The sequence below is a fragment of the Clarias gariepinus genome, chromosome 10, assembly GCF_024256425.1.
Source record: "Clarias gariepinus isolate MV-2021 ecotype Netherlands chromosome 10, CGAR_prim_01v2, whole genome shotgun sequence".
NCBI lineage: Eukaryota > Metazoa > Chordata > Actinopteri > Siluriformes > Clariidae > Clarias > Clarias gariepinus.
This window is the reverse complement of record NC_071109.1, coordinates 30,289,725-30,302,612: the sequence shown is the minus strand read 5'-3', so window position 1 is coordinate 30,302,612 and position 12,888 is coordinate 30,289,725. Positions and strand designations below refer to the sequence as shown.

Here is a 12,888-nt window from a genome sequence, read left to right as displayed (position 1 = left end):
CAGTAATTTGTTTTAATTACTTATTTTATGCAATAAGGGCAGACCTTAGTTTTTTTTTTATTGGATTCGACTTGATTGTTATTGTCTGGTTTTATAGTCTCTTCTATGTCTGCACAAGCTTTAGGATTGTACAGGACTTTGGCCAACTGTGTTGCTTTAAATGTGCTTTATTCAATTTTTTTTAATTACTTTTTCTTATAATCTCAGATTAGTCTCCAGTATGCTTGAACACACACCAAAAAACAAAAAAGATAAGATTGCTCACTATTGTGACCTTATATACCAATGGTCTCCTCTCTGTCTCAATGCTCAGCTCCGCCATGTTCTGCTGTTCTCTGAGCCCCATTTTAAGGAGCTACAGTAAATAAGACCAGGGTAGCCAAGCCCTTCATTAGCTCCTCAAAAGGCTAGGTTAGTTACTAGCATTTAGCAGTTAGCACCTAACTGTTAACAGCTAACCATAGCATTCTTAAGCCCTTAATTGTTTAACCTTTTACTTAAGTGAACACTGAAGAAGTCATTGACTCCTCAGCAGTGAGAGTCCTGACTAGACCCAGAATATACAAGGAGAAGTCCCTGCTTGCACTCTACACTAAATATACATTCACTTTATTCATTATGCGACTGTGACAATACCAACTGTTATCTCTCCTCTTTTCTCTCCCCTCTCCCTCCCTCTCGGTCGAGCAACACGTCATTCCTGAGCTGCCAGTGATCCAGACTCCCTCTTGACCTGTCTGACCCATCCTGGTGCTCCATGTGTTGGAGATCTGTTCTGGTTGGAGATTTGCCCCATGGATGCCCCGTGTGTCTCTTTGGGATGCGTCCGCTGTCTGGGGTTCTGGCCTCGACTGATGTTGACAGCTGTTTCTCTGAGGACTTGACTTGGATGCAGTTGCTCAATATTTCAGGACTGGAATTTCCTATGAAGCTACAATAACTACCTGGACTCCATATTAACATCAATTAACATCAACTGTTATAGCTGAACTGCCTGCCACCTAACACACAGTATGAATGCAGATCAATCCCTGCTCTCTGTCTCACCCAAATGAGGATGGGTTTCCTGTTGAGTCTGGTTCCTCTCAAGGTTTCTCCCCATTACCATCTCAGGGAGTTTTTCCTTGCCACTATCGCCCTCGGCTTGCTCATCAAGGACTATCTGATCATTTTGATTCATACACATTTAAATTCCATACAAACTTAAATAGTTATTTTGATTGTTTAAAGCTGCCTTGCGACAATGACAATTGTTTAAAGCGCTATGGAAATAAACTAAAATTGAATTAGATTGTAAAATAACAGATATTTTGTCTTTTATTTTGTTCGTCATATATGCTGGCAGAAAAAGGCAAAAAAATAAAAAAGGGTCGGAAACACATGATAATATTCTGAACGTTCGGACATTTTCGGTCCCTGGATCCTGATGTTTAGACCGACTGTTCATTAACAAACGAATGTGGGGGGAGTTTACTGTGAGGAGACGCACCTATGGAAGGAGTCTCCAGTGTTAATGGAAAACTTTACATTTTGAGGTTTCTAAGGAAACCAGGCACTGTCAACAAGGGAAAACAGGAAGTAACTCGTTTCACAACATTAACTCTAACTGTAAACCGACTAACTAAATAAAGCCTAATGTAGAGATTATCATTAATCGAATAGTTAAGCACCATGGCACGGTAATGTTGCAGTGTGTAGGCTTCTGGTTCAGTCTTGATCTTGGGTTGCATTCAAGTTCTCTCGCTTTCCATGTGGAGGTCCTTCCATGTTTTCTGGTTTCCCATATATTCTGAACTTATACACTCGCATCTTTTCGGGTCTGCACACCTTCCACATTTAATCGATGCTATAGAATATAGAACTAGACACACTTTTAAAATATCCATCAGCAAACAGTGTTTGCTGTCTTTATTAAATTAAATTAAATCAAATCAATCCATGCCTCGTCGGGCCGTCTCAATCATAAATTAAACACAGGACAGATTACAGGACATGACAAACAGAACACAACGTTAATGTCGCTAACATGAAACATGTTCCAACGGTTAAACTTTTACGTTCACGCTAACAAAATCAGAGCTTTAACGTTACCGTACAGCAGTAATACACCCTCGTGAGTGCACTTATTCACAAACACAGTAGTAGGCAGTTGTAGTGTTTCAGTGTTACATGCATTTTTTTTCTTCTTTTTTCAGTGTTACACAAGTGTTAAGGCTGTGACTCGCTGGAAATGAAGCCGACTGTAAGTAAATCTACCCGATAAGTAATTTTTTTTTTTTTTACGGCTTAAGCTGAGGCACGTTTTTCTTTTCTTAAAAAAAAAATCAGCAGTGATGCAGCAGGGGGTTCAGTCGGAGTTCGGGAAGGCTGCTGACGTCATTCTGCATGGAGATATAACGTGAAACGACACGTAAAATCTTTACAGCAAGTGGATGCGGATTTTTTTTTATGCATATTGCAGATCTAGGATCTGTGTGTGGTTTAAGATTAGTGATTGAGGAGTAATCCTTATACATGTAAAGCTTTCACAAGTGCTAGAATATTTCCCTTCTTAGTCAAGTTTGTGTTTATCCTAAATCAGCATTCATCTCGTTCTCGTCTCTCTATACGTTCAAGTGTGTGTGGTCAAGTGTGTGTGGGTCATGCCCAGTGAAACTGGTATCTCTTGGAGAGGATGAGGCTCTCGAGGTCGCGGTCCTCGGCTTTCTCCTGAAGCCGTTGTTCCTCGAGCAGGCTCACCAGCCGATCTCTTTCCTCCACCACCTTCATCACCTCGTCCAGCAGGGCCTGTTCCTCCGCCAGCTCCGCCGCGCTCTTCTTACAGTCTGCAAAACAGGATCAGAGTGACATTTAATGTAGATTATCTATCTATCTATATCTATCTATCTATATATATATATATATATATATATATTTTATGCTGTGCTTCTTTGATTTGGATTATTTATTTTGGGCCAAACGGTATTGAAAAAAAAATCCTTCATCAGATTATCAATTAAAAGTTTACAATATTGTGTGTGTCATATGCACTACTGCTTAAAAGATTGGATCACTTGTCATTTCTTTGTTTTTGTTTAGTGATTTTTTCTTGACATTCTACAGCAATACTGGGGATTTCAAAACTGTGAAATAACACACATGGAATTAGATTATTATCTAGGAACAACAAGGATAACAGTCAAGGTGGAGGTCAGTTGTTCTGGTACAGTACTTGCAAGTACAGTATTGTGTCAAGTGCATTTACAAAACCTATCAAGCACCATGATGAATCTGTCTCTCATGAAGATCTTCCCAGGAAAGAAGTTAATTTAGAGTCACCAGCCTCAGAAATCACCAATTAACAACCAGCAATCTCAAATCAATATCGACAGTTTAAAGGAGATTATTGCTTATTTGGACGCCTTCAGCATTGTTTTACAGTGTAGAAAGAAATAAAACCTAAAAACGACCATGGAGTTAGAAATTGATCCCAAAATTTTGAGCGGGAGTGTATATGGAAAGACATTAAAGAAAAAATCTGTAGTGTTATTGACAGTATTATTTGGCCTTTATTGTGATTTAGTCTCACAATAAGTAATATCACATTATTTGAACTCATTATCTGAACAGCTGGGATTCAGTCTAGGTGCGAGGCTATGGGATGGCGGGTGGTTACTGAATTCATTTTTAAATTAATTTAGTTCCCACCGCTGGATAGAGCGCAGTGCGTTGCCATGACATCCCACAGTCCGGCTCTCAGTAAGTCTTAAAGTGTATTAAAGCCCATTTCTCACTTTTACACATTTTTATACGAGTTGCTACACATTCACAGTGGATACGCTGGGATCATGGCTTAGCGGGAGGTCTCGCTGTGACACGTACAGTACTGATTCACAGCTTGTCTGTGTGGGGCGCAACATTATGACTCGTAGGTCTGTCACAGGTCTGCTGTCTGTATCCGACCGAGGTCAATCGTGGGCAGCCACAACGGCAGGATGGCATCATATAGTGTGAATATACTACATACACACAGTAGAATAATGGCTTGATCATAAGTTTTTAGATTGTTGATGAGCTGCAAAGGATTCAGACCCGGGAGGTGAGACTTGGTGCCCTCACCTTCAGTGGCCATCCTGCATCTGAGATCCTGCTGCAGCTGACTCTGTCTGTCCTCCAGCTCCAGCTCCTGAGCACTGCATGACACAGACATGTTCACGCATTAGACACCAACCTCAGACTCGCATCTTACTGTTAAATAATAATAATAATAATAATAATAATAATAATCCAAAATAAAGTTTTAGTCATTCTAAGACATTTGTAGTCTAAAGTCTTCTTCTCCTCCTATTCTCTCCACAATTTGAATATCTGTCTTTTCCAAAAGTACCAACCGGACCTCCTTATTATTATACTACAACTTAGTATTACGTTTCCTCTAAAGATGTCAGTAATCATGTGACCCTCAGTAGAGAGGCATAATCGGAAATCACATAACTGGATATTTATGTTGCATGTAAACAAAAATGAGCTACGGAGAATGACTACAAAATAAAAGTTTTTGCTTCACTTATATTTGTATCAAGGTAGTAATAAGTTATATTTATGGTACTCCAGTTTGAGCCGGAACACTGTATACAAGTTGTCTTACAGCTGGGCCATTAGTTTACATATTTTGGAGTTTATATGTGACTTTTAAATATGATATCCTTGCACACACAGATATAGATCTGCGCCCATTTCCTATACACAGCACGGGTTCTTACAAGATCATGAGCTCTGATTCATATCTGGTCAGCTTGTTCTTGTCCAAGACGAGTTTAAACCACGTTTGCAGCAGTTCGGCTTCATCTACTGACGTTTCCTCTGTAGCACAAAACATATCAAATCAGATGGGTCTCCAAAAGAAGAAAGATTGAACAAAAATAAGCATTAATAAAAAATAAAAAAAAAAGAATGGTAAGTTAAGTACAGGTAGTCCCTGACTTACAAACGAGTTTCGTTTCATGGGAGCATGTTTATAAGTCGGATTTGTTCTTAAGTCCGAAAAAGTGAGTCTTGTACACAAATATATACAATGTAAAGCATATCAATCCACTTGATTGGACTAAATATTCTCCTTCCCCACACTGCCATCATGTGGGCAAAAACCATAACTGCGCCTAAGAACATGAATCTCACACGTCATACTGTTGCATAACAGTATTGTCTCTGCGACTTTAAATTGCGAGGGGAATTCCGGATGCCAGATCTAGTGCAGTGCTTTTTTTTTGTTTTGTACAATACACGTGAGCTACTTCCATGATTTGTTCGCATCTATAAATGCTCGTAGATCCGCGGTCTGTCCGGAAATTCGTAACTCGAAGGTCCGTTATTTAGAAACTACCCGTACAGTAAAGTACATCTGAAAAAAAAACAAACTCAATAATAAAAAATAAACACTATACAATTAATGACCATATTCTCGAACTTTTAATTTTTTTTTCACACAATACAAGCTACACTTAGAAACCAAGATTTCACTAGAATGCATTTATTACACATTTACATTTAGGCATTTGGCAGACGCTCTTATCGAGCGTCTCAAAAAGTGCTTTAAGGTACAAAAAGTGCTTTCTACACATAAAGAAGTGCGTTATTAACCCACAAAAGTTTATACAATGTAAAATTGTTTGATTCTTATAGTGACAATTTCCCGTCCAAAGCGAGCGCACTGTCCACCACCTCGTCTTTCCATTTATTACAGACTGTTTATGTCGCAAACAATAAAGCCATTCAACTCCCCAATCCCTCGGCTCTTTCAGCAGATACAATGATCTACACAGATGAGAAAGCACTAAGGACAATAGCGGCCGGAGTTCATCATTCGACTCTGCACTTATTCCCCACTGTCCAGCGCCTGCGCTCAGTCGGGACATCTGCTCAAAGACGCTCCTTTAAGTCTAGCCACCGGTTGAATCCATCTGCATCTCTTCCAAGAGCCCTTAAACAAACAGTCACGTGACTCGTTTAAGTGAACATGTCACCTCGGAGATGTATAGAGCTCAGAACAATCTCAGAACCTCCACAAGGCATGCAGGAGTGGTTAACAAACATCATAAAGGATTTCTTAAGAAGATTTTCCACCCTTCCAAGATGTTAAAATTCAATTTACACAAACGCAAATAACACACGCTGACTTTCAGGCCTGTGATTATAAACTCATTATCCATCCAGGCACTGTTCCCTTTTTTTTTTTTTTTTTCATCCGGAAGAATGGTGGGGCTTTAATAACCCTCACGTATATAAACATTCGCCAAAATAATGAAACGTCAGACCATTTTGGAGCACTTTTCTGCCTTTCCAGGCTATTTACAGGACCCATTACCTCTGCAGTCATTTCAACATAATTTACGCTCTAAGTGGCTATTTGGTTTGAATGCAAATCGCTATTATTTGAATGGCTAATTTCGACCCTCTTACAAAAAACCTCTCACGCCGAGACGCAGATTGGGGATGAGGACGGCTAATACGGCACGGCCGCGAAGCGACCAGATGAAAGACGAGAAGGAAAAACGTTTGCCGTTCACTGTGAACCTTTTTTTTTCCCCCCAACAACTTCACGTAACGACCTTGCGTTCTTTTTTTTTTTTCAGTCGAAGAAAAGCCACAAAAAAGTAGTGCTCTCACAATGGACCAACAGCGCCAAGGCTGCGTGTAGGCCTCGGCATTCAAGCGCTCCAGATTCGAACGGTTCAGTCTTGTAAGCCCGCATTCCTCAAACCGACTCCTTTGAATTAGCCATAGTCCGTTTTTGAATGAGCATTGAATTAACAAGAATTAGTGAAGAAAGGAAGGTAACTTCAGGGTCGCCGTCGGCTGAAATGATACATTAAGGATGAATACGCTGCTATACAAAGACGGCATATTTCGCATTTAGATACATTTTTCATTTTTTGTAGGTTACATATTCATTCATACATTCATCTTTATGAAGCGTTTTTTTTTCTGGTCAGGGTTGTGGCGGATCTGCAGCGTGTTCTTGAAACGCTGGACATGAGAACAAGAAGACTACGGCTCGTGGGACCGTTTTGGAGGATCCGAATTCGGATCTGGATTCTGTAAATGACGGTTCGAATGCGTGTTTCCCGCGGCAGATTAGACGATGATGAAGATCCTCTGAGGTTAGACCTGCGGTTAAGGGGAAACGACTACACACTGGTTACATCATCTCAAACAACACAAGCATTCATCAAAATGAGCATCTTTGCTCATGACAGATGTTTTTTTGTTTGTTTTTCTTGTTTCTTTGATCGTTTTAATCATTTGAAGTCAACATGAATTTCCTACAAGTGATCAACCCTACAGTACAACCAGCTAGGTTTACAGTTTATTCACAACTGCAGCACATGATGAAGGTAAATTTTACCGCTTTCTCCTCTGAGGACCTTCTCCAGCGCTACTCCCTTCTCTTCCAGAGCTCTTTGCTTCTCCTCGACCTCCTCTAGCTGCCTCTGGATCAGCTACACACACACACCATCACAAACACACACTGTTAGAGCTACAGAACACTCAAAGCAAAATCAAAGGTGGTCATGAGCATGTGTGTTCCTGATCGTACCTGAGCCCTGTGAAGTCGTTTCAGCTGCTCTCGCTTGGTTTGCATGACTTCATGCTTTCTCCGTCTCTCAGAGTGACCTGATTCGGACTAGAAGCAACATAAAAATAGATGGATGAGCATAAAAAGTCGGGTAAACTCCTTCTGTCTGTTAAATAATGACCGACATCACTGTAGCGGTTTTGTTGGAACTTAAGTTTTACCAACACTGTTGAATTCTTGTTCATGTTGATGCGGCACATAATCCAATCCTAATGATAAACTTTCTTAAGAACGTTTATTGGTAACATTAGCAATGTTCATATCAATTAATTAATTTCCATATGTTATATATTCCATATTATATGTTTTGCATAATATTTCTCCGCTGCTCAAGTCCCTAATCTCTATAACCCCCAGGAGGGGGCGCACTCGCAGTTTGGATGATGCGTGATATTAGACATTGCATATTCGTCCGCAGCGTTTCGAATAAGAACAAAGAGGCAAGAGCAAAACATTTAACAGCCTTATTGTTCTTTTAGTTTTTTAAATCCTGTTTTTTTAAACTAGTTGAGCTTTATTACTTTGTAATACTTCTGTATTTACTTCCGTTTTCTCTGGCGTTTAAACCAACATGGGGTGTTGATTTTATATACCGTGTTTGATTAGATGTGTGTGTGATGTGATTTTAATTAACCGTCTTCTTATATTATTTTATTATTTACGTCAAGCACTTTGGGGCATTCTTGTTGTTAAAGTGCTATACCAATAAAGTTGAGTTGGGTTTGAGTTGAGTTGAGTCTCTCATCACTGGTTTGTCCGAATAACATCACTAGAACTGTTTAAATCAATTAACCTCAGAAGAAAAATGTGTCTTATTATTATTTTGTATTTATTTGCAACCCAAACGTATGGAAAAATCTACATTTTTGTCCATGATTATCTTCAAGAATGTCAAATGTGATGTCAATGAAATTTACAAGAGGTGTTCAAGTCAAACTGGGACTGATGAAATTTCAGGTGAACGAAGGCATAAGCTATTGACTTTAAACACAGTATGGTGACGAGACCCTTATCCGCAGTAAAAAACGTTTGAACGCTGCTTTTTACACATCCTGGCCGACGCCACAGCAGTCGTTTCTGGAAACTGATCCTTTTCTTGTAGAAGAGATTCATCTATCTGTGTGAACTGTACACACAATCATTTATTACCACCAATTCCATGGTCCTGACCTCGCTTCAAGCGATTTCCACATGTTTTTGCTATTAAAGGAGTTCCTGGGAGGCCGGCGTTTCAGACGCGAAACAGGCACAGGCAGTCCGATCGTGGCCCCGGCAGACTGAGAAAACTTTCTACCTTGATGGTATCCAAGCACTAGTGAAACACTGGGATAAGTGCATTAGTGTAGCAGGAGATTATGTAGAGAAATAAAGGGAGTTATTACTCTCAGAACTGTGTTCTGTTATTCTGCACAATCAAAGGTCCCGGTTTGACTTGAACGCCCCCTTTGTTTTGACCCTGAATCAAATATTCTACCGCTTATTCTTTTTCTTCATGTGTTGGCAAAAAGGCGCGCGGCGTCGTTCCGTTGCACTTCTGCAGCACTACACCTATGAACAGAACGCATGATTGTGAATAATAGACTGTACATAGATGTTCTCTAATCAAAATACAATACTGGTTCATTTAGTTTGTTCGGAGGTCTCTCACTGTTTTAGGGCACTCAAGTCTGAAAGGCACTGTTGTTTAAAGAAATTAATTTGTCGAACATCTACATCAAGTGGGTCACCTTTACTGTAATTAATAAAACGATGTAATCACTGACATATTGATGTGCTAAAAGAGGAATAAAAAGCATAATTCTAGTGCAAAATAATCAAGATGGTAACAGTAATTTGTTTGGTTCCAATTTGGCCATTTATAGAATCATTTTTTTTTTCTGTAGTGCTGCTACTTACTCAAAACAATTTTTTATACAACACTGCGGGGGGAAAAAAAACGAATCTGCTTTGAATTGCACGTATTTTGTGTCAGGATGGAAATTTTTTTAAAAAGTCATTATTCGTTCCATACTAATTTAAGATTAACAAACAATTTCCGGGTCTCGTCTCAGTAGTGCGAGTCTGAGCGGTGAAAGAGAGTCAGGATCTCTTTGGATCTGTAGTTCTCCTGAACGCTGGTCGAGGAAAACAGAAAAAGCAAACAGAAAAGCTATTCACTGGAGTGAATGCATGGCGTCCTTTAACTATGGATACAATATGGATATATTCATTCCTCGGCTGCTTTTCAGATATTCTGCCGCATTACGGAAATAAACCTCGCTTGTGCATACAGAGGGCAAGGCTGGTCTTTACTCTCTCCTGGTCTCTCTAATTATTACTGTATATATGGCAGGTTAAAGTAGGAGGAGAGTTTATTTCTTCTTTTACCCATTGTGTGACAGATTTCTGGTCTTCCTCACTGGATGAACAGTCCTCCTGCTCTTGCTGTTGCTGCTGCTGCTGTTGTGACGGTGCTACGGAAATATGGTACAAATAAATATATTGCAAACAAATAACCATAATTAAAAAAATAAATAAAAGTATAATAAATAAAACATCTATTCCTTGGTCGCACCGTTGTTCCTGAATTTGGACAGAATGTTCCAGATGTCCTTTGCCTGGTGGTCCGTCTTGCTCCCGTTTCCCCCTTCGTTCCTCTTCAGCCTCATCGAGGAGAAGAAGTTCAGCTTCCTTGGCGGCAGGGAGGCCATGTCATCTTTGGAAGCCCCGGACGGCTTGTTGCTGAGCGTCACCTGTTCCAACATGGCCGTGATCTCGCTCCTGCCTTCCGTTTCGCTCCGGCTTCCTGATCGATCTGCTCTAGAGCGCTTCCTCATTTCCTCCTCCTGGTTCTGAGCAGAGCCGCTGAACAGGAAGTTGAAGCCGAAGGAGCCCTCTGAAAGCGGCCTGGCACGGCGAGGGCGGTTTCTCCTGATAACTTTGGGGTTGTTCGCTGCTCCGGAGAAGGATCTCCTCAGCACGCTGGCCCACATCTGGAAGCCTGAGGGAGGAGGGCTGGGCTCAGGTTCGGCAGGGGCGGGATCCGGCTCTGGTTGAGGTTCTGGAACGGTCTGAGGTTTCTGCGAGTTTCCGGGTCTGGCGCTGTACCTTTCTGCTTTATCTATGGCTGCAGCCGTGGAGGAATATGTTCCAGGAGTGGACAGATCCCAATTCAGGAGCCTCTCCTTCTCAGACGTGGACAGAATGAGCTTCCTCTTCGGGCTGACCGTGCCGTGCTGGTGTGGTCCGGGTGTGGAGGCAGCGAGTTGCTGTGCAGTGTTAGATTTGGGGATGGGTGAAGTCCCGTGAGTGCGATAATGCGGAATCTCAACATGAGACGATTTGTCATGAGACGGTTCCTCCTGTAGCGGGTAGAGCGAGTCTGCAGCGTGATGTTCGTGTTTCCGCTGGGACAAATAGGCAGAACACAAAAATCCAGATTCAGTACGGCACAAACTCACAGCACAATATTTAAGCGCAATTAGCTGGCCAATAATAACATTATACTGGTATATTACATATCAAGGCACACAAGTTATTTTATAATTTGGCGTACTAATAAGGGTAACATTACACGAGGTGGAAGTACATTTACTTTGTTACTGTATTCCCGGTATTTGTACCTTACTTGAGTAGATTAATTGACAAATAATACTTTTTAATTTTACTCCACTACATCCTACTGAAAATATCAGTACTTTTACTTTACTATATTTCTGCATGGTGTTGCATTACATAATCACAATGGTGCTTAGTATTTTAAGTAGGAATATTAAGTTAACTTAACTTTTATTTGAATAAAAAATGTAAATGGACGACTTCTACAGTACGTAGATCACTACTTTTACTCAAGTCATTGATTTGTTCACTTTGACTTGATTTTTAAGTTTGAAAATTGTCATAATATTGCTAAATTTAGCATGTTCACATGTCCGTTTTTGCAACAATTTTTTTTTAAATATATAAAAAAATAATAACCAAGTTAAAAAACATTTTATAAAATTTATTTCAAAAGGTCATGACACTAGAAATACTATTTCAAAATGTGATTTTATTCATTTAAATAATAAAAAAATGTCCTAATGCCAAATTACTTATATTTAAAAAAAAATATTTTATTTATAGTAGCTCATTGTCATTAAGTATATTAATATACGGTTAACTACTGTATGTTACACCGTTATGGTTTACAGATTCTTTATGATTTTAATTAAATGATTTGTTCAGGTATGACATTAAATCTGTTCATGAAAATGAGAAATTGTCAAGCAGGCGACTGAAATTATGGCTCAAAATAAGGAAAACGTCAACGTTGTTACCCAGTAGTGTATATAATTAGTCATTATTTCCACATCATTACCGTCCTCAGTCTGTATATGTCACAATGGATCCACTTTCACTACACTTTAACTTCCGATGCGCAACACAAATGTGAACAGAACAGAATGACATCATAGGATGCGGGTCACATGGTCTCAGGACAAATCAGTTTTGCAGTTGCAGGTTGAAGTCGTCAGTAATTTAGTTGAGAAACTGATTAGAGAAACCATCCTTTAGATTTAAAATAAACTGTGCAGGTTTAGGCTTTACATTGCAGATGTTACACTCAATGATTTCACCAACATGAACCACTATTTGATTTATTGTTTTTGCACTCATGTGAAATTCATTAAAACTATATTAAATAAAAAAATTGTAATAGACATTTTGTCTCTGACATACTGGTGTATGGATTTCCTCGAAATCGGAATCTCCTTCTTCTATTAGAGCATCGCTAGATCTTCTCCTCTGGTCAAACGGCTTAACCAGAATCAGAGGCAACGCTGCGGAGACAGAATCATTATTACTGTTATTTAAGACTTGTTTAATAACTACAACAGATGATCACTAAACACAATAAAGGACGACTAAAATCATAGTTATGGTTCTGTGTAATATCTATATTTCAGTCATAAAACAAAGGTTTGATTAATCATGCAGATCTCCATATATGTTTAAGGAAGAAGGAAGTTATTTAAATTAAAGTGAATAAAATGATGAGTTTGTTCTTGTTGTAATATAAGACAGACCTACAGTGCCCTCTGTTGGACAGAGTAAATATGACCTGCTTTAATTTCATAAATTATTTCTTTTTTTCCCCCTCAGGCTAAAATTACATGGCTTTTAAATGATTTTCGACTGAATATAATGTGTTTTAATGCTCTTATGGCTAATACTGAGACTTAAAAATGCTTTAAAACGAATCAGGTATTTTATCTGCTATGAATAGATCGTTTGCTGCATTTGAATCCGAT

The 12,888-nt window shown here is 39.4% G+C and overlaps 1 protein-coding gene across 3 annotated transcripts in view; it reads right to left on the bottom strand.

Moving 5' to 3' along the window:
* Positions 1 to 1,643: 1,643 nt before the first annotated feature.
* The window catches only part of mical2b (microtubule associated monooxygenase, calponin and LIM domain containing 2b), a 64,469-nt gene continuing 53,224 nt past the window's right edge, over positions 1,644 to 12,888 (bottom strand). For 2 of the 3 annotated variants that reach the window (XM_053505408.1, XM_053505409.1), the window contains exons 30-37: positions 12,317 to 12,417; positions 10,170 to 11,001; positions 9,983 to 10,068; positions 7,577 to 7,663; positions 7,385 to 7,478; positions 4,743 to 4,842; positions 4,099 to 4,172; positions 1,644 to 2,825 (exon numbers count right to left, since the gene is read on the bottom strand). In XM_053505408.1, coding sequence (XP_053361383.1) covers positions 2,641 to 2,825; positions 4,099 to 4,172; positions 4,743 to 4,842; positions 7,385 to 7,478; positions 7,577 to 7,663; positions 9,983 to 10,068; positions 10,170 to 11,001; positions 12,317 to 12,417 — 1,559 coding nt within the window. In that variant the 3' untranslated portion in view covers positions 1,644 to 2,640. The remainder of the gene's footprint in view (positions 2,826 to 4,098; positions 4,173 to 4,742; positions 4,843 to 7,384; positions 7,479 to 7,576; positions 7,664 to 9,982; positions 10,069 to 10,169; positions 11,002 to 12,316; positions 12,418 to 12,888) is intronic. The other variant, XM_053505410.1, reaches the window with a different exon arrangement.